The sequence below is a fragment of the Erinaceus europaeus genome, chromosome 5 (assembly GCF_950295315.1).
Source record: "Erinaceus europaeus chromosome 5, mEriEur2.1, whole genome shotgun sequence".
Classification (NCBI taxonomy): Eukaryota; Metazoa; Chordata; class Mammalia; order Eulipotyphla; family Erinaceidae; genus Erinaceus; species Erinaceus europaeus.
The window spans coordinates 75630911-75653219 of NC_080166.1; the positions used below are offsets into that span (position 1 = coordinate 75630911).

A 22309-nucleotide genomic window follows, 5' to 3' on the forward strand; every position below is an offset into this window, starting at 1 on the left:
GCACAGCAGATGTCATCAGCGTAGATGAACTTCCTTGAAGAAGTTTCTGGGAGGTCATTAATGTAAATAGTGACATAAAGTTAAACATCACACCCTTTATATGTAATTCAAGTTCATTATTATAAAATTAATAAATTTGCATGAGCCAAATAATTATTATATTTCCCCTATATTTTGATGTTTTAGAAATCAAATATGAAAATTGTATTTTAAATTATTTTCTTCATTTTTTTTTAACATCGTTTTGCTGATACTGTTAGCTGGGAGACTCAGTGCTGAATATGCCACCTACAACTCCTACTAACTGTCCAAATAGTTTTTTTTTGTTGTTGTTATTTTTTTCCCTTCAGAGTTATTGCTGGGGTTCGGTGCTGGCACTACAAATCCACTATTCATTTTTCTATTTTATTGGATAGGACAGAAAGAAATTGAAAGAGGATGGAGAGACAGAGAGAGAGGGAAAGAGAAAGATAAACACCTGAAGACCTGTTTAATAGCTTGTGAAGCTTGTGCCCTGCAGGTGGGGAGCCAGGTCTAAACTGGATCCTTGTGCTTTTTGTAATATGTGTGCTTAACTGCGCATATCACCTCCCAGCACCAAGTCTCAAAGTTTTGAAATGCTTACTATGTTTATTGCTCATTGTGTTTCAAATTTAGCTGTTATTTCATGAAATCACTGAAATCAGAAAATATTCCTGATAATTGAAGAAGCAGATTTCCCCAAGAACAGCCTAAAGCAAGAGACGCGACAATAAACAGATCTAACATTGAATTGGGATTTTATATGAGCTTCACTGTAAACGACTCTTATGTGTTTATTTAGTGTTGAATAAAAGTAGTATGTAAAATGTAAAAGTTCTTATAATGTGAAATATCTGCATATGTCTGCTAAGGTGTTAAGTTTGAATTTTAATTTGATGCAACCCCCTTGACTTCTCCCCTCTAATATTCAGAAATGCCTGAATGTTTTGGTTGGTGAAGAGATGATAGGAATTAAAGGAATGTATTTTAGAGAATATGGATTTTTTCTAGTGCTTTCTAAAAATTGGGATTAGGGAGTCGGGCGGTAGCACAGTGGGTTAAAGGCACGTGGCGCAAAGCACAAGGACTAACATAAGGATTCTGGTTCAAGTCTTCGGCTCCCCACCTGCAGGGAAGTCGCTTCACAAGCAGTGAAGCAGGTCTGCAGGTGTCTATCTTTCTCTCCCCCTCTGTCTTCCCCCCTCTCTCCATTTCTCTGTCCTATCCAACAACAATGACATCAATAACAACAACAATAATAACTACAACAATAAAACAAGGGCAACAAAAGGGAATAAATATTAAAAAGAAAAAAATTATTAATTAAAATTGGGGTTGGCCTTTATAGGTATATGTGCATTGTGAAATTTATATATATATTTTTTAATTTTTTTATTATTAATTTTATTTTTGAGAGAGATGGAGAGAGAAAGAAGAGAGAGAAGAGAGAGGAGAGAGAGAGAAACACCAGAGCATTGCTCAGCTCAGGCTTATGGTGGTGCGGGGGATGGAACCTGGGACTTAGGAGCCTCAGGCATGAGAGTCTGTTCGCATAACCATTATGCTTTCTCCCCCGCCCGTGAAATTTATATTTTAAATAAATTAAAGCAATAACTATTTCACCTAGCTAAGATATGCATAGTTCTAAAACCTAACTTATAATTCAGTTTCAGAAAAATTATCTTTATTATATTCAATATAATTTTGGGGTGTGAAGGCAATCTGGCTGGGACATCTGTCACCCCATTGATCTCCAGGGTTGATTTGGCTGATCTGGCTGACTAGGTAGGTGTCCCCATCCTCCCTCACCGCTCTATATGTATCCCTGCCGAAGCTGCGTGCTGCGTGGGAGAGGACAGCCTTGGCTGAATAGAGACAGACTGGTCTTCCGTTGAGGGTATAGTTGTGCTTCCCTGCTAGAACCTCCAAACAAGCTCTCAATATAATTTTGCAAAATAGTATTGAAAGTGTATGCTTATATCATATTTGAATTAAATAATTTTTCAGTTAGCTTTTCAATTTATTTAATGTAAGTCACATATAAATCCTTCCTTGGACTGCTACCAAGATTTCTTCTTGTGGAATCCTAAAATTTTAGGTATGTTAAATATATATATATATATACATATATATATGCATTTGTGTATATAATGTACTTTATATAAATGTATATGTGTAGAGAGTTTCAGCACACATCATTCAGAAAAATGAGCCAGTCAGTTTCTGAGGTGGTCAGGACCACAGAAAAAAAGTCTATGTGGATATATATATATATATATATTTTTTTTTCTCAGACCTACAAGATAGCTCATCATGGAAGGGGCCTGCTTCACTGTCTGAAAAAGTTAGCCTGAAGTGACAACAAAAAAAATGATAAATAAACAGTTTTTTCCTGGGTAAGATTAGGAGAATATTACATTTTTTTTTCTATGTAAAACAATGTAACAGCTTTTGAGTTTTAAGATTTAAGAGAACTAGAAACTAAGTTGTTTTTTCCTAGACTAGTGATTTTTTTTTTTTTAAGAGAATGCTGAGTTTGCCCAAGGAAGTTTAACTTAATCCTATGTCATTATGTTATATAGGCATTTAAACCTCCTTAATGAGCTTTGAGAGTAAAAAGAACTAAAGACTTGCATTTTTTTTTTCTGGAAATTTACCTCCCTTGGCATCTTTTCTACTTATTTAAAAATAATTTTATTAGCCTACAAGAAAGCTTTTTTAGGGGTGCTGTTTTTAAAAGAACTCTTCTATTAAACTATTTCTTCTATATTCACTTTCACTTCCTTTTTCAGTTCAAGTCTTTAATTCTACCCAAGTATTTTTAAATTCTCATGTTATCTACCTCATACATGTAAATCTACTTATTTCTAAGTGCTTGTTTTCATAAACTCAATAGCTGCATATACTACACAAAATTGTAATGCAGTTTTTTGTATTGCTTTGTTTTTTGTTTGTTTTTACCAGGGCACTGCTTACCTCTGATTTATGATGGTGCTGGGGGTTGAACCTGTCAGAGCCTCATGCATGAAATTCTTTTGTGTAAACTTTATGAAATCTCCCTCCAGCCCATGGTACAGTACTTTTTTTTTTTTTTTTTTTTAATCGTCTCTGTCTCCAGGTTTATCCCTGGGGCTTGGTACCTGCACTATAAATTCACTGCTCCTGGAGGACATTTCCCCCCATTTTGTTGCCCTTATTGTTGTTATTGTTGGATAGGAGAGAGAGAAATTGAGAAAGGAGGGGAAGACTGAGAGGAAGAGAGAAAGACACCTGCAGACCTGCTTCACCACTGTGAGGCAACTCCCCTACAGCTGGGGTGCGGGGGCTCGAACCGGTATTCTTTTTCCAGTCTTTACGCTTCATGCCATTTGCGCTTAACCTGCTGTGCCACTGCCTGGCCCCCCATGGTACATTACTTTTAATGGGACACAGTCAGAAATGATTTCGGTCATAAGCTATTATAGGGGTATAATGTAAGTCAGTTCATTATTTGAAATCAGAAACAGTTATGGTGGTGATAAATATTTTTCAAAAATTTCATTATAAAATGGTTTTTCTTCCTGTTGATTTGACTTGGAAAAATATCTATTCTGCCTCAATTACATAGCAAGACCCGATTACACCAGATGGTATTGACTGATGCATTTAATAATAACAGAGATACCAACCATGACAGAATTTCTTAGTTTGATATTAGGGCAAAATGCCATCACATCCACAAAGTTAACTAACAAAAATTATTGCTTACAGTGTGATGAGATTTGTCTAGTAAATTTATAGTATGCAACATTCATGAGCTCTTAGGTATTCCTATAGAGTTTGGCAACATGGGCAGTCCATAGTGTGTTCACTGTGTAATAAACAAACAAACTGAATGGAGGGTGAGCTGGCTACTAAGGAATTCACATTACAATTGATTCATTGGGATGATTTCATGTCCGTATTCATCTTTTATCTAGAAATATCCTTCTTGAGAGAGTTGTATATTTCACATTCGATTTTTTTATGTTCAGTTATATGTTTCTGTGGTTCCACAATTCAAAATGAGTCTGTTGAAGGGGAAATTGGAGCTGTGATTCAGAATTCAGCAAATCTAGTCCCTGCAGCAACTTGGCAGAGGATAGAATCAGTTCTTGGGATGCCAAATTTAGTGGCCCTAGGCCAGATGCTAATTTTGAATGCACGGCACACATCACTTTGTGTCTCGATTAAACCTGTCTGTGAATGTCTGTGAATCCCATGCAAGCCAAGCAATGGATTTTATAAAGCATGTGTATTAGTGTTCACTGTGGCATAGATTTAACTGTAGCTTTAAACATGTGGCAGAAAATACTTCTTTTACAATATACATTCCAGTTCTTTAGAAAAATAAATCAGAACATTAATTGACATTTTTCTCCATGCTTTCTTCCTTAATCGTGTCAATTTGGGCTATTTGTTACAAAGGCATATTGAAGGACAAAAATACTAATCTTTACATAAGTGCAAAAATGGATCAAATTATTTTACCCATTTTTTTCTTGCCTCTTTAATATATATTAGAAATTTACTCATGAAATTGAATCTGTTCATTAAGCTTTTAATAGTTCAGAAATTTTAGAGAAGACTAATAAAAATTATCCTAAAGAAAACTCAATATCGATGTATACTGGTGAATAAAAACTTCATTTGATTATCAATATTTTCATTTTATTCAAATCATAGTTTTTTTTTATCATCTAGGAATTTAACTGGATTATTTCTTTTAGTTTGCTGCTTTGAGAAGCTAAATTTGTCAGCAGTATATGAGACTACAGAAACAAGACCCTTTTCATATAAAGACTTTGACACTGTCACATTTGTATTCTAAAATAGTTTTCTAATAGTGTATTCTAATACACTATTTTTCTAATAGTGTATTCTAATAGTGTATTCTAATAGTGTATTCTAATAGTGTATTCTAAAACACTAGTTTTCTAATAGTGTATTCTAATACACTATTTTCTAATAGTGTATTCTAAAATAGTTTTACAAATAGAAGTTTTAAAGAAATGAGAGTTACAGACTCTGAGTGAAAGAGGATTTATGTGCTTTCTCTTCGTGTACTGACCTTGAACTGTGCGAACTTGCTCTGTTCTCAGCCCAGATTAAAAAGATCAGAAGACCATGATGAATCAGATACAGCTGGCTGTGTGCATTACAATAAAACATAAGATTCTTGTGTCTGAAACCTACACCCAAAATTATATCTATACTAATTATATATATGTATATATGTGTATGTGTATATATATATATATATATATATATATATATATATTCAAATCAACAAATGGATTTGAAGGCTGGACCCTTAGTTCTGAGGGAGAAAAAAGAAAATGGTTGTTTTCTGTGCTTAATTTTTTTTCTCTCCAGCATTTTGTTTTCCTTTCTGTGTTTTTTGTAGTCCTGAGGATTCAGTCACCATTGGATACATAACAGATAAAGGAGAGGAAAAGGTAAGTACCAAATTACAAAGTCTTTTAAATTATTGGCTTTTATTCCACTCAATCTTCTGGGTCATAAATTAAGGTAGAAGAAGAAGAAGGAGAAGAGAGAGAAGGAGAAGAAACCTCAGCATAAATTTGACCGTTAATTTACAAGATGCTTATATTTACCTCTAGTGAATACAAATTAAAATAAGAGAATTTTTTGAATCATGATACCAAAAATTTTTCTTTCTATCTGACTTTTGAATGGATCTGATCTAAATTGTGGGTGCCAGGTACTGTGGTCATATATAATGGAGATGAGATTGGGGATGCCTGACATCTCTTAATCTATTTATTCTACCAGGATAATGCTAGCCACCTCCTGTTTTTATTATACCAATTTAATGCCAGCCATTTCCTGTTTTCATTAGACCATTGTAATGCTAGTCTCCTACTGTTCTCATTAGTGCAGGACTGTGTAATGGCAGCCACCTCATGTTTTCATTATAACAGAACTGTATGGTGCCAGCTGCCACTTGTTTAACTTTACTGAGAAGCATTTGACCATGAACTGCGCTTCTTCTACAAGCTAGTGGCAAACAAGGTAAGGTATCCAGAGTTTTGTTGAAATAGTGCAAATGTTTAAGTGGCTTATTCCCAACTAGTGTGAAAAGAATACAGTTTCTGGGAATGGCCAAGGAACTTGAATGAACTGTAAAATTGTGAAATATTATTATTGTTGTTTTTAAATAATCTGACAAAAAAGCTTTAATCAAATTTTTGAATTTGTGTTATTGTGGTTATGGATGACTGGGTTTTTATTACTGAAAATAATTAATCTGCTTAAAATTAATAGCATTAATTGAGAATTTGCCAGGTTCAATCCCCAGCACTACCATAAGCCAGAGCTGAGCAGTGCTCTGGTGAAAAAAATAATAATAAGCAAACATATATATAAACTTTCTACTTTGCACACATGACAGGCAAGGCTCAAATCCCCAAACTCAGAGCCCTAGAGGCCCTGGACATGAAGGTTCAGCACTGTCATTACAAATAGGTTCTAAACTTTTTATGTGTTCTCTCTTTTATATTTTTATTTATTTATTATTGGATAGAAACAGAGAGAAACTGAAGGGGGGAGAGATACATACACCTACAGCCCAGCTTCACCACTTGTGAAGCTTTTCTCCTGCAGGTGGAAACAAAGGTCTTGAACCTGGGTCCTTGTGCACTGGGTCCTAGTGCTTAACCAGGTGTGCCACCACCTGGCCCCTCTTTCGAGAAATTGAAATATAGTTACATAATTCTGTGATGAGACAATTTGTTTACTTTAAGGGCCAAGTAGTATTTTTGCTGTTGGTCATATAGCTTTTGTTAACTTCTCAGCTTTGTTGTACTGAAAAACAGCCACAGATAATATATAAATGGATTAGTGTGGCTGATCTTTCTTTCTTTCTTTCTTTCTTTCTTTCTTTCTTTCTTTCTTTCTTTCTTTCTTTCTTCCTTCCTTCCTTCCTTCCTTCCTTCCTTCCCTTTCTTTCTTTCTTTCTTTCTTTCTTTCTTTCTTTCTTTCTTTCTTTCTTTCTTTCTTTCTTTCTCTTTAAGCAAAAATAGACTGGTAGATGAATTTGGCCCAAAGGCTAGTTTGCCACTCCTTATAGTCATGGAGCTAAAGAATAACAGGCCAGAGTTATGGCTTTAACTGAGGGGCTTCAGCTGCACAATGACTTTTAACTACCTTAGTTTGCTTCCTCTCTGTAACTGTAACTGAAAATATTTTTGATTCCAGTTATTTGGGGAAAAAATATTCTACAATGATTAGTTTTCAAGAAGAAAAATGACTTTATTTAATTATATGTTTTGTTATATTCTTTCTATTTTCTTAGTTTGATCTCTAATGCTTTTATTTATGAAACTTTTAATAATTTCTATACAATACATATGAAATCTCTGGTTGAAAATGAATCTATATCTGTAGAGTAAAAAGTTACCCCTCTAGTATATTTAACCTATATTTTCTTTTTTTTAAATATAATTTTTATTTATAAAAAGGAAACAGTGACAAATGCCATAGGATAAGAGGGGTACAACTCCACACAATTCCCATCTCCAGAACTCTGTATCTCATCCCCTCCCCTGATAGTTTTCCTATTCTTTAACCCTCTGGGAGTATGGACCCAATGTCATTATGGGATGCAGAAGGTTGAAGGTCTGGCTTCTGTAATTGCTTCCCCACTAACCATGGGCGTTGGCAGGTAGATCCATACACCCAGCCCCCCTCTCTCTTTTTTTCCTTTTATTTATGTATAAATGTATTGAATCCCACACAGTGTTACGCTCATGTTGCTCCTCTGTGAAGTATACAGTAAGGGAATTGACAAGATTTCAGGTAAGTTTGCTGAAATGATTGAAAGCTGCTGCAAACCATAACCTGTCAGTGTTCCCTAGGAAACAAAGTTCCGATTCATCTGTCAGGGGACTCTCTAAATAACTGACATGAGTCCCCTTTAAAATGACAGCTGTCAACCCTAGGACTTGAACCTTGAAGTACAAGCAAACAAACAAACAAATAAGACATCTCTTCGTGGTAACGCTTGTGCTTCAGTGAAAGGGAAGACATGTCCCCAAATTTCATCTTCTTGATCACAGAAGATTAGCAAGCCATACTTTTTATATCAGACAGTAATTTACAGTTCACACCCCTGTCTGAGGTCAATAGAAGTCAAACAGGGAAGAGTGATATTAAAGTTTGGAGAGACATTCTATGTCTGCATTTAACTTCTCACTTGTCTTGAACATTTCTCAAAATGAATATACCCTCACAATGAACTCAGTGTGGCTCAGCAGCACCTGTGCAAATTACCTTTATTGAACTGTAACAATGAAGACGCAGAGACAAGACTGAAACAGAAAGTGTGCTCATTTTTTGTGCTCTCTCCTGATGACTGGATTCTGTGTTGTCAAGTGGGAATGGGTGAGTAGGATACCATATTTATTTTCTTTTCCAGCTGTTTGTCTCTATTTCTCGCTTAGTTTAGGTATTCCATCTAAAATAGGGCAGGTGGAATCCTAACATTTGCTGTCAGATGCAAATTCCACTATGCAAATAGACCATTAGGAAGTAAATTAGCTCAAACAGTAGTGATATACCAGCGTTTGCACTGCTTTTGTATATAAAAAAATTTTTAGCATTAATAAAACCCAGTGAAACTATGCATGTATAGGAGTGATACCTTAGTGTTCAACAGAAGAAATGCAGTGACTGAAGCTGTGGTTTTCTCTTCTTTCTCTGGAGTCTTCACGGTGCCCCTGGTCTGTTGGTAACACCAGCATCCATTACAGTGCATTATAACTTTATTTTAGTACATATGAAACCAAGTAATACTGAAGTCTCAAATGTAAATTGGCAATGGCAATTACTATTTATATTAATTAGCTTGTCAATGTGTAGACTTTCAACTTTGCCACTGAAGTTCCTTTCACCCTTTTAACACATTACCATTATTATTTTTAAACTGGAGTCATTTCAAGTTCAAATTCATAAAATGTGCATTGGAACCGCCCACCTTGTATTACAGATGGGTAAAACAGAATGTGTCAAGAGAAATAAAACTTTTAAGAAACCATTTGTGCTCACCTTCCCCTCACCTTGTCTAGAAAGTCAGCCTGACATTTTTTGGCATTCCAAGTATTACTTTGAAAGAATTAAATCAGTATTTTGGTAGGAGACACCTAAGAGACATTCATTCTACAGTATCGAGACACATATATGGTCACTCAATTTCTGTTTAAACATGGCCATGTCTTGATTTGCCACTGAATACTATTACTACTTTTCTAGTATCTGGCCCTCACACTCTCACTATCCAGGTATAGCCACTGCGCATAGTCTGTAAGGACAGGTGACTTAAAATTGGAGAATAAATTGATTATGCCCACTGACTCCCAAATTACACAAAACTAGACCCTTGGATTAATTCCCAAGTAGCCTACTTTTCCGTTTTGTATTGTTAGTGAGTTTTGTTTTACCTATCTTTTTAGGGAATTGGTTTTACAAGAGTAAGAAAAATAGCCAGACTAAGAAGTGCTGTTTTTTTTGTTTTTTTTTTTTTTTTTTTTGGTCTCATGGAAATTCTTCCAATAAAGCCATTACTGGTTCTGATTAGAGCTTAAATTGATACTCTCAACTGTAAGAAGATACTGTCTCTGCCAAACTCCAGAGCAGAATATACTCACAAGAAGTTGGCGGTAAATCTTTATGCTAAAGAATTTATGAGAATGTCCAAGACTCGTTTTAGAAAACTGGAAGGAAAAAAAAAATCAAACTATTTAACATTGAAACCACATTATCCAAGATCCAGTGTTGATCATAACTCTTAACTTCATCTTTTCTAAGACAGTATTTCTCACCTCTAGACATTGACTTTTCTGGGTACAACTTTGTTGTTGGGGCTCATACTGTTTATTTTAGAATAAAATATTATGTGTTTTAGGATATTTAATAGTTACTTCATGCCAGTAGCAGCCTAGTCACACAACACCTTATCAAAAATTGGCTTTAGAAATCATCAAATATCCCTGTTGTAGCATAATAACCCCTAGTTTGGGGACCATTAACCTACTAATTATTCTTTACTTGAAAGCCTAAAAGTAACTGATCTTTATAATCTCCTATGCTTGCCTGGGTATATTATAGAAGCATTAAGAATCTGGGGGGTAGAGGTGAAAGATATAGAGAATGAAGAGGCCTGAGGATACTGAACACAGCAGATACCAGGAGATACTTGGAGAATCTGGAAATATGAGAAAGTACTTTTCCAGAGATGAAAATCATGCATGCCCCTGTTCTCCTTAATTTCCATTTACCTCTGAATACCCTATGAGGTTGTGGCACAGTGATGTATTATTTCTCCCTCTCTGCCTCTGACCCTCGTTCTGGGGAAAAAAAAAAAGTTTGTGAGCAATGAAATCATGCTGGAAATCCTTACAGAACTAAGGTTAATTTTCATACATGTAACACCAAATACTAAAACACTAAACACATACAAACACACACACAGCCCTCAAAAATTAGAGTTATAAATTTTGGTTCTAATTGTTTAATACTCTTTGAAAATAGTATGTAATAGCTTTCACAAGCTATATAATTTCCGCAATTAGATTCTTAAAATTCATAGTAAAAAAAGGTTTCTACAATACTGTTGGGTGACTTAATTTGTATCAGAAGAGTGAAACAGCAAATTGTTCTCACAGTACTTAGAAGAAAAAAATAGCTATCATGACTTAATAGGTGATAAATCAAACTATGTGCAAAAACAATTTTCAGAACTATAAACTAAAAACAATTTTCTGAATCTTCCCTTCCTTAACCAATACTTGCATGTAAGAGACACATACCATTTAAAGTAGTAAAAGTAATTTAACTAGAGAAAAACTAAGTTTTTTACTATAAGGATCTGAGATATTCAAAGAAAAGCAGTAAATAAAACTGCACCCTCTGTTAAGAATACTTAGAATTTAATTTTTGATTTACAGTGGGCCGCCCAGTATTATTATTGTCTAAATGAACAAAAAATATATTTCTTCGGTGAACCATGTGCGGCCGTTTTGAAAAGCATGTAATAGAGTTTGAAAATGACCCCTTTACTTACTGATCTATTTCTGCATGTTGTATTGGTGATATAATAGTAACATTTCAGAATTAGTTCTTTTCATAATCTACAAAGACTTATTCTCTACTATAATTATATACTTTTATCTTGTGGCCATATCTACTTAAAAACATACTTTGAGGCACTATCATCATTCCCTGGCATGAAGAAAGCCTTCAGGTAATATATGTTCCATTGCTGACTTCCTCTAACTGCAGCATGGAGGATGGGCGAGGGCTAGTTCATACGTATAACTGCAGCATGGAGGATGGGCGAGGGCTAGTTCATACGTATAACTGCAGCATGGAGGATGGGCGAGGGCTAGTTCATACGTATAATTCAACGTTCCCTCTGCCTTAGTCAGATGGTTCAGGTCAGCTAAGAGTTTTATTTTCACGCGAGAGCAGTGAACAGCTTGTTACGTATGTGGCTAATGCTCTTTTAAAAGTGGACATTATTTTCATCATGAAAAGGTAAAAGTATTAAGGCAACACAAGGACAATTCCCAAGTGAGCAAATATCACTGAGGGGCGCAAAGTAAATATACTGTAGGGAACTCAAATGACTTAGTTTGAGTTCTTGGATTCTTGTATAGCACCATACAACTAAGCGGGTGTTCAGTAAGGAAAAAAAAAAAATAGGTCAACAAATGAGCAAAACTACATAAGCCATTTAATCTATTCTGATATGTCTGAACCATAAAGGCTTTCTTAAATATGCAAAGCAGTGTATTCTTTTTGATTCACATTATGCTGTCAGAGGTAAAGAGGGAAAGAAAAATTGAAAGGAAAAATATAAGTTGGCAGATTATTAAGGTGGCCTGTATTTACGAGGTATATATGGAGAGTGAGATGACAAAAACATCAGATGAGTAACTTAAGAAAAATGCAGAAAAAACAAACAAAATTTAAAGGATAGTGTATAGCATAACTTACCTATTTGTTTCTCTCACCAGATACCTTGTTTACTGCCTCTTTGAGGGTCTTAATAACCCAGAGAAAAATATATTCATTAACCTCTGGGAAAAGATAAAATATATTAAAAAAAAAAGAAATCCAACAGGTGCTTGTTGGATTATCAGAGACTTATTTTAAAAAATGATGCCATGATAAACATATTTAAAATACCACTAAATGTTCTCACCAATCATTTGAAATTATAAAAAAGTCTTTTCTGATATCCTTCAGGTAGTTGTATCAAATTATCTTCACGCCAATTGTAAATATTTTAAGTCACAGTACTATAAAATTATGATTTTGCAGTGATTATTTAATTAGACAGTTTATCTAACTATAAACATATTAACCCATTCCTATAAAAAGAAAATCTAGTATTGTTGCTATTAAATAATTAAATTACAATTTACTGGCCAAAAATAGAAGAAAAAAAAAAGATACGATGCCACCATTGCTTTCCAAACTAATTATTATCTCGGTCTCTATACAATGTAGCACATAATGAACTCAAGGGAAGGCAACGCCACTATTAGTAATAACTTTTTATTCGGAGTCCTCATTTTCCAGATAGGTCACATTAAACACAACCATTAAACAATAGCGTTGAGATAAATCCATACAATGTATGCTGCTTTTGTTATTGTCCTTGTTCACCAATCACTTGGTGCAACTAAGAACATTATGGAATGATGGGGCTGATAAATGGGGGTAGTCAACCTGCAAAACACTGGGGCCAGGAAAGACAGACTTTAATCAGGTCTCCTTCAATTCTATTTCAAATCAACACATCTTGATAGCCAAAACTCTCATTTGAATTAATGCTCTAATAAATGCTGTTGTCAGAAGAATGTAATTAGACAGTAATGAGTGGGCATAGAATTTTCCAGACCTCACTCTACTTGTTGACCTCAGTAACTTCTACTCCATTAGGCAACCAAATAGCTTTTAACCTGGTTCTAATAAAGTAGACTGCTCTGTTACTACATGATGTTTTTTTTTTTTCTATGGCGTCATATTTTAAATTAAGCAGTGCCTAAATTCTTTTAAAAGGAAACCATCATTTACAAGATCTCAGCTAATTTAGAAAAGCAAAACAAATTAATTTTCTAACCAGTAACTCAATTAATTTAAGTCATGAGATCTTTATATATTACTTGCAATAAGGACAAGTATGTTAGGTTAGAAGTAATGTGAAAATATTCTTTGAAATTGCATAACATATCTCTTTAATGTTTACTTTGGTATAGTTTGACTAACACTGATTCTGACAGCTTTGATGGAAATCACTTTTATCAATAATATTTAACAAAAAGTGTTTCATTATGGACTTTTTATCAGTAAAAAACTTTTTTTTAGAACTTTCTCTTTCTTAAACTTCAGTGAATTATTCTGTGCTTGACTTCAGTTTTTAAGAACCTGAAAGAAAAAAAACTCAAGCTATTTGTTTTGAATGTATAGGATTTTCTGAAGGGTTAGTGGTTGGAGGATGTGAACTAAGACTTTTTTTTTCACATTTTGAATTTTGCTAAACCCTCTGAAACTATCACACTGGCTTATCATGCATCACCTTTGAGATCAAGTTGTTCCCCAAAGAGTAATTATGGCATCTCATATAGGCTTCCTTGGAAGTCAAGCACCAGAGGTCTGTGATAAAGGCAGTTGCCAGCCAAATGAATAAGAGCAAAATTCCCCCAACTCAACAATAAAAGCTTAGAGTCCTGACTGCTGAATTACCAACAACTTGTAAATAAATAATCACTACTAAAACACAGACAATGTGTTAAACAGTTAACACTAGTAAATCACTGGTGACAGAGAGCTGAAGGGTAAATCCCTCACACATTGGCACAACCAATTCTTAAAATCTAATAGTGTTTTAATGTCTTTAGGCACATAATAAATGGAACAACTGGCTACTCAATGTTAAGAATGCTTTAAAGATAAACCTTACTCTCTGGATTTCCTTTACGTACGGTCTTAGTTTTTACAAAGTGGCTATCTGTCTAGTAAGAGAGAGGCAACACTTGGTAGGACTAAATGGAAATCTGTTTTCTAACAAATTTCAGCTATCACGTTAAATCAACCTGTAGTCTCCTGGCAAAAAATTAACATCAAATAACAGCGACAACACATTTCAGATACATAAATTGTCCAAAATATAGAGTCAATTAGGTTCCATATGTACAAGATCCTCTCTTTTCTAATTTAAACATTTACGAATAATAAGAACCAAAAGTAGAGCTTTGGAAAGGCTGTTACTAGGAACCAAATACAGTTCTCAAGAGAATAAGGCTGATGGGAGTTGTCCACACTTCCCTTTCAAAGCAGTTTTGCAAACGAGGTACAGTCTAAAAATCTTGACAGCATTTGACAGGTATAGTTTCAGTAGAATTTTTTTGAGGTTTAAATCTACAAGATTTAATTCAGTTCAATGATTGTTTTGCTTTGTTTTTGTTTTGTTTTCAATATAAGGATTTTACAACATTTATGCTGTTTCTACACTGGCTTGGGGGCCAGAAAAGAAGGCACAGAATTCTCTACCAGTTTGCAAATATCAGTAATACATTTTTCTGCTTCAACGCACAAACAGCCTTTATTTAACTCAGCACCACGTTTTCTAAGGTATGGGCTGGAAACTGTTTGTCATGAAGCTGTAAAATCCCCCCCCCCAAAAAAAAAATTAAAAATTAAACACTGAAAGGAAATGTCAATCAAGGCATTTTCCCATCTGCTGCTACTTCTGCAAGTGCTAATTTTATTTTTCCCAATTGCTAAAATTTTAGGTTTCCTAGCCTCACATGGAATTAAGTTTGAAACTTGCTAAATGTCACAAGAAAAGGTACAGCCAAATGAAGGAATCAAAGGTATATTGTTTCAAAGGACACCAATAAAAAGAAGCAGAAGATAGATCACTGAGAGAAAGAAAAAACATTTTGAGAAGACCCAGCCTCTTGAAAAACACCACACAATGTAAGTAACCAGTGCTGGCACCATACATGCATTAAAGCATTTTTCATGGTTTTGAAATATAATGAAAACACACATCTTGAACCACTTAGGATACTTTTGAGAATCAATCAACAGCATGATATCTACATAGGCAGAAGCTGTATGTTATTGAAAAAACATGACATTTCATGTATTGGTACAAATGTAATTCTTGTGATTTAGCGTGACTTTAACAAAAGCTTCTACAAGGACTTGCACATAACCATGACCAAGGGTGTATTTTCTGACCTTTCAGTTAGCTCCATCAGCTCACTCAAACACATTTTGAACAGATTATGTACTGTAGTACTTGGTAGACTATACATTAAACAAGAGACTTTGCTCTGAGGCACTGCTTTCCACTTTCCATGGGGAAAAGGAAGCAGGAAAAAACAAAACTCATAGAGTTCGACAGCTACCGAGGCAACACTTGCCATTTACAATATAAGCCCAAATATTTTTGCAACACAACTATATATTAATTTAATAAAATACACAATATAGCTCTTATACACTCAACAATTTGGCTCATATGCACTGAATCTGAAATAAATCAATAAAAATATGTCATTTGATGTAAACACATTGAATCTTCTTATATTTGCACACTTAAATGGTCATGTGATTTGTGTATGTCTAAGACATTTTCACTTTCCTGAGCTATTTTAGTGTCCACAAAATAAAACCTAGTAATCTTGTTAATTTTCTCTGAATGTTATCACCCAATGGTAACTACTTTAAAAAAAAAAAAATTCTTCTATGTCAAATAAAAAAACACATCCATCATTTTTATGTTTGTTGGACACTAAAATGCTAAAGAGGCATTTTAAAACTGTAAATTTTCTTCTCTTGTAATGAAGTGAATTAGTTTATGTGTGTGCAGGACAAAATGGACTATATCTTTTTACATTTAAATTTTATACGACATGAAGTGTCTTACAAATGACTAAGTTTTAAAAAATTTGTATTTTTTCGACTAATGATATGGAATGTTCTTTTTGTTTATATGTGTGGCAGGTAACTTTATACAGAAATGTTTACCACAAATATGTGTTAATGTTTGGTGTAGCTTGGACTACTGCAAGGTCTTTTCGGGACTGTCAGTTGAAACCTGTGATGACCGCTAGAAGTCCACCACAGATCACAAATTATGACCCTGCTTTGTATGGGTTTATAGGTAAACAGTTAAGTCAGCATAAACCACAGAGGACAGTCTTAGAGCGTTTGGAAACACTTCAGTTCTCATACTGCATACCTTTCTAACAGATTGTCAAAAGGTAACATCTCATTTTCCTTTTTCTCCTCCCTCCCCCCCTATCTTTTTAATTTTTTCCCCTCTTTGAGCATTATTAATTCTGTCCTAATGTAAGTTTGGTCGAAACAAAACCATTGTTATCTCTGAAAAAGAAACAGCAGTGGGCACTTCAGATGTTAACTAAAAGCCTTAAAGTAGCATTGGTCTTTCTTCATCCCTATAAAATGGGTTGTCACCAGGAAGGATCATTTTTAAATCATCAGAAGAGAAAAGAAAATGCCAATGCTTTCTTTCTTTCTTTTTCTCCCCCCCCCCTCACTTTCTCACAGCAACAGGGTCATTTCCCCGGCAGTCCTGCAAAAGCTTATCAATTTCTCTCACAACTTCCTCCGCATCCACAGACTCTGGGCCCAGATCCCTGTTGGGGTGGTCAAGCTGCTCAAGTACAGCACCCATCTCACTGGAATCCCGGCTGGCTCTAGAATGCACATCAGCGAAGACCCTTGCCATCTGCTCAGAAGCCATGAAGGGTGGGTCTCTTGATTGCTTACTGGGAGACAGATACTGACTGTCAGTGGGTAAGTACTGACTGCTTGCTTCAGCCAGGGCCCCTGCTTTTGCTTCACAACATTCCAGAGAGCCTTTTGTTGAGGTGCAAGGCTCCATGCAAGCCTTGGTTGGGCTGCTTGATGCTGAGGGTACCTCCTGGAGGAGAGGGCTCAGGGCACGTTTGGCTTTTAAATAAGGTTTAACATTGGCAATGAGAATAGTATGCTCTCGCTTGTCTTTTCCAAATGTACAAAAAGTCTTTTTCCCAGTGGGGTTCACAGTTTCGTAAGTCTCAGTCTCAACATTAGCTTCCACTGTGGGTACAAAGAGATTTGTGCGGTAATCTGCATTTTCAGCCTGATTGGCTGCAGGGAACTGTGGCATCCAACACCTGTCAGAATGACCAAGCACTCGGCATTCATCTGTGCAATTAACACACTCTTCTGGTTCTGCAAAACAAAAGAGAAAACAGCGAATCCGATCATTAGGGTTGCCTTTAAATTTCTAGAGACTGTGATCAGCTCTCAGTGGGCTTGCTTGACCTCTGGTCTCTTAATTAAAAAGGAAAAGAAAACAATAATTAAAACATTTCATGATGGTTGCATAAACCTGCTGGTTGAGACAATGGTTTTATTTAAGTCTATTCTCTAGACATTAAGGAATTCCCATAACCTGAAGAAGTAAAAAGTGGCCATTGGAGAATCATCCTCTGTAGAATACATCACTGTAAACTAATCTCTCAGGGATATCAGTTAGTTTTTGTTCTGTATAACCCATCCTGGAAATAGGGAACTTAGATAAAAATTACCAAGATTAATCTTTTAAAATAAAGTGACTATGCAAACTGAACTGCAAACATCCATAAAAGTCCTAAGCTGACTTAAATTTTTTTTTAACATTTCAACTCTGCTTGTAATTGTCATTTTGTTATCAGTCATGAAATAAAAGATCTCTCCTTTAAAAGTCTATTTTTCTTACTCAGTAGCAAGTGGAATTTTTTTTATCAGAATGTGTTATGAATAAGCTTGTCAAAAAGTGCACATTCCTGTTTTATTAGATAGGCGTATGGATCATGTAATCAGTTTTCTTCACTTCAGCTTCTGTTTGGAGTGTAAGTAGGTGAAAATGGATTTAGTCAACAGAGTTCAGAATGAATGACAAATCATGATTTCTTATTTTAAACGATAATGGTTTCTCTGAGAATTTTTGCTTCTGTCCTTTGCCAGTAGACATTCACCAAGAATCTAAATAAAGTGTTTTTAATGATTTTTATTCCAAAGATGCTGAACAAGAAAATATGAAAGAAAATTGTTTCATTATGACAACAGCTGCTTGCTTCCATGACCCCAACACTTTAAGCTACAACACTTGCTAGTTGTCCCATTCATCTAAAAATAGTTTTCCCCTTATGTTTAATGATCTTTTAAGATGATGGACTATTTTTTTTTAGGAGAGGATATTTACAATTTACTTCTGTGAAGGGAATAGAATTCCCTTAACATTTAGAAACCCTTGACATTGCCTTTTAATTGCAGTAAGAGGCTACCTGCAAATTTATATAATCTGGTATAAGTGATGGGGAGGGGAAATCCATATGCATATATTTAATGCAGAAAGCATCAAATTTAATGGCTTTGAGAAATTTATAGGTTCTTCTCATATATAAAATCTGATTTTATATTTAGCCTATCTCACTGTAAAAGATTTTAGGATAAAATAACTTCCTAGCAGAATAAAAAAATTTGAAAGAAACCAAAATGGTGTCCTGAGAGAACAAAAATACTGTGATATTTCATAGTATGTGTCATTCACACTTGTGAAATGTTAAAAAGGTATTTAGGTGGCCTGCCTCTTTTAATTTTGGCATGATTTTAAAATTGCATTTACATATGAGTGAATTAAATATATTAAGTTGATTATGGAATTCAGACAAGAATGCAGACATTCAGTCTAAAACTAAACTATCCACCCACAGACTCAAATACTACCTATAACTTGAAAGGTTGGTAACAGACAGACTCACAGCATGTAACATTTCTAGAAAGACTTCTTATACAGATATAAAGTATAAAAGAGACTAGGAACACAAAAAGATATTGAAAGTGTCTGATACTAGATGTGATTCCTTTACTTATTCTGAATGGGAATCATAAATGTTACCTCTATGTGTCATCAGGTGTTGGGAAAAATGTATTATTTCATTAAAACAATTTCATCCTTCAAGAGACAGTGAACAAATTGTTGTCTTTCACTTGGCAATATCTTTTAGAAACATGACTGAAAAAAGAAATAATTTACAACCCATACACTTTCTTCGAAATACACTAACATAGTTTTGTATTCCAATATTAACAGGCCCTCCATTTCGACAATTTGGATGGCTTGACATTGAATGAATTTAAGAAGAAAGTAAAAGAGCTAGCATAATGCAGATATATGAAAGTTTAAATTGACTTTGAATTTGAAACCATCACCATAAAATTATTGTTTGCACTTTACTGCTGAAAATCTTCAGCTCTTTACTTGACTCCTTTATGTTACATCCTAGGAAGCAAATCTTGGGTATTGATTATGGTATATTATAAGCCGTTCACCTTGTGATTAGACTGTAATTTTGATGCCAGCCTTTCACAGAACAGTGAAGAAAACTGAATGGACTTTTTTTTTTTTTTTTTTTTTTTTTGGTAGCAACAGCAGCAGAAACCATGAGCATGAAATCATCTAAGGCTGCCAAGGGCCATATATGAATTTATGAAAGAGTGGAATATTTTGAAGTAATACAAATAAATAGATGAATAAGTAGATTCAGTAGTCAGAGATAGAATATGATGAATGACTAGTTAGATAAAAAGTAGGCAAGATAAAAAAATAAGAAAAAGAGAGATGAAGGGAGGGAGAAGAGAGAAGAGGTAGGAAGGAATCTGGTGAGCGTGGGGTAGGTAGGTGGGGCGAATTGCCTCTGGTAAATATTTCAAGGAAAGGAGAGTTGTGTTGGATTTCCGCTCTGTATAACCTCTATTTTGTACCTTTATTTCCCCTTCCCCCACCAAGAAGATAAGTATATGTATTAATTACTATCTAGTATTTAATTAACCTCTTATAGCTTAAAAAAGTGATAATCAAACTTCTATATACCTGTGGGAAAATGGATCCTACAGTAGGATGCTAAGCTATCAGCAACATAAGTTTAAAACAAAGCACATTACCTAGACAGTCACTACTTTAATAAATTAGGTATGTATACCGGCAAATTCAGAGACACTGGGCAGAGGAAGTCAAAGCAAAAATAATTGATCCAAGATTTGTTTTCTTTCTTGGAGATCAGTCTGGATGGCAAAGTAAATTCTTTTCCCTTATTTTTATTTTTCCTTTAACATGACTGGCCTTTCTCAGCTTGTACCCCTTGTCAAGAAACATAGCATAATATTAGTTGCTGGCAATAAAGAGAGACAGAGATAAACATGTTTACATTGCAATAAGAAAACGATTCTGAAATCCAACAGCTGGGAGTCTGGGCAGCTCTGCATAAAGGGAAAGTTTTCAGGGTTAAATAGTTTAAATATATGAACCCATGAAGGATTCTGTAAAGATGAGTTGGTTTAAATATGTGTTTAATGTTAAGAATCATGTCTACTCAAAACCACATCAGACTATTGCATACATTCCTCAAGGGAGGCATCTAAACACAGTAACCTTAATGAGTTCAGTCTTGCATCTAAATTTATATGATGCCTCTGTTAAAAGTTTAAAGTCACTCAAATGACTATAGTACTTTCATGCCAATTACTCTATAAATGCCACACATACACAAATACACACAGAGATACATCTTTATTGTTATGCTTCATGTGTCAAAATTGAATTGTCTCCAGGATATAATATGAAATGTTTTAATACTCGAGTGTATGCCCCATGCATTCTTGGAAATAAATTATCAGTTACTGCCATCGGAGAAATATAGGTGAGTCAATGATAACCACAGGAAAGTTTTTCTTTTTCTTTCTTTTTTTAAAATTTAAAACACAGAAAGTTGTCAGAATAGTCATGGTATACTTTTGTAAAGAAAAGATACATAATGACATTTTCTGACAACCATATATATATGTGTAGCTATATGACATTTGTGTTTAGTCTTTTTGAGTTAAAATCACCACTCACTTAAGAAGTCTTAAATCTTTCCCTCTGCCATACTGGCCAAAGCATAGTGTGAAATCTATGAAAAACTAATGGTTTGGCCACCTGTGGTTTTAGAATTTTATACAATGCAAATGGGATTAGAAATAAAGATGCTGGGGAGTCAGGCGGTAGCACAGTGGGTTAAACGCACAAGGACCTGTGTAAGGATCTTGGTTCCAGCCCCCAGCTCCCCACCTGCAGAGGGGGTCATTTCACAAGCGGTGAAACAGGTCTGTAAGCATCTCTTTCTCTCACCCTCTCTGTCTTCCCTCCTGTCTCCATTTCTCTCCGTCCTATCCAACAATGACAACATCAAGAACAACAATAATAACTACAACAATAAAACAACAAGGGCAACAAAAAGGAATAAATAAATAAATAATTTTTAAAAAGAAAAAAAAAGAATTAAGATGCCTAAAATTTGCATTATTACATTGGTTCACAAATCTGTCTTTTAAGCCAGGATAAACAGTTTAATAAGGTAATCTTTAATATTTTTTAAAGTTTTTAAAATTATTTTAAAAAATATTTATTTATTTATTTATTCCCTTTTGTTGCCCTTTTTTTATTGTTGTAGTTATTGTTGTTGTTATTGATGTCATTGTTGTTGGATAGGACAGACAGCAATGGAGAGAGGAGGGGAAGACAGAGAGGAGGAGAGAAAGACAGACACTTGCAGACTTGCTTCATTGCCTGTGAAGTGACTCCCCTGCAGGTGGGGAGCCGGGGGCTCAAACCGGGATTCTTACTCCGGTCCTTGCGCTTCGCGCCACCTGTGCTTAACCTGCTGCACTACTGCCCGACTCCCAGTAATCTTTAATATTAAGTAAGCCATCATTTTGTGCCAAAATACAGCTTCACAAAAAGCTGTTATTGTTGAGCAGTTGTAAATTATTTCTATGTCAGGAAAAAATTAGATATGACATAAAATTATCTGCCTTTAAATTACTGAGTTTCTAAAAATCTTCCATGAATTTTACCATAATTTGATTGTTTACAATGCGATTTTAATGTTGTAATGCCACTGTATCATTCTAAGTATATAGCCACTTCAAGATTGGGGAAGAGGTGCCAACAATTACCATGTATGATACTAAAGTGTGATTTCAAAACACTATTTAAGTCAAGCAAACTTAACAAAGACTGAAGCAGTGTTGCTAAATGTAGTTATTTTGGAAAAGTTAAGGGGAAAGTCATACATCCTCTGACTTGCTGGCATTCATTTCAAAAGAATTATGTTGAGAAATCAGTCTATAAAATGTC

The 22309-nt window shown here is 34.7% G+C and overlaps 1 protein-coding gene across 3 annotated transcripts in view; it reads right to left on the bottom strand.

Annotated features, from left to right (window-relative positions):
- Positions 1 to 12605: 12605 nt before the first annotated feature.
- Positions 12606 to 22309, bottom strand: part of PCDH17 (protocadherin 17) — a 114008-nt gene continuing 104304 nt past the window's right edge. For 2 of the 3 annotated variants that reach the window (XM_060191427.1, XM_007536458.3), the window contains exon 4: positions 12606 to 17319. In XM_060191427.1, coding sequence (XP_060047410.1) covers positions 16637 to 17319 — 683 coding nt within the window. In that variant the 3' untranslated portion in view covers positions 12606 to 16636. The remainder of the gene's footprint in view (positions 17320 to 22309) is intronic. The other variant, XM_060191428.1, reaches the window with a different exon arrangement.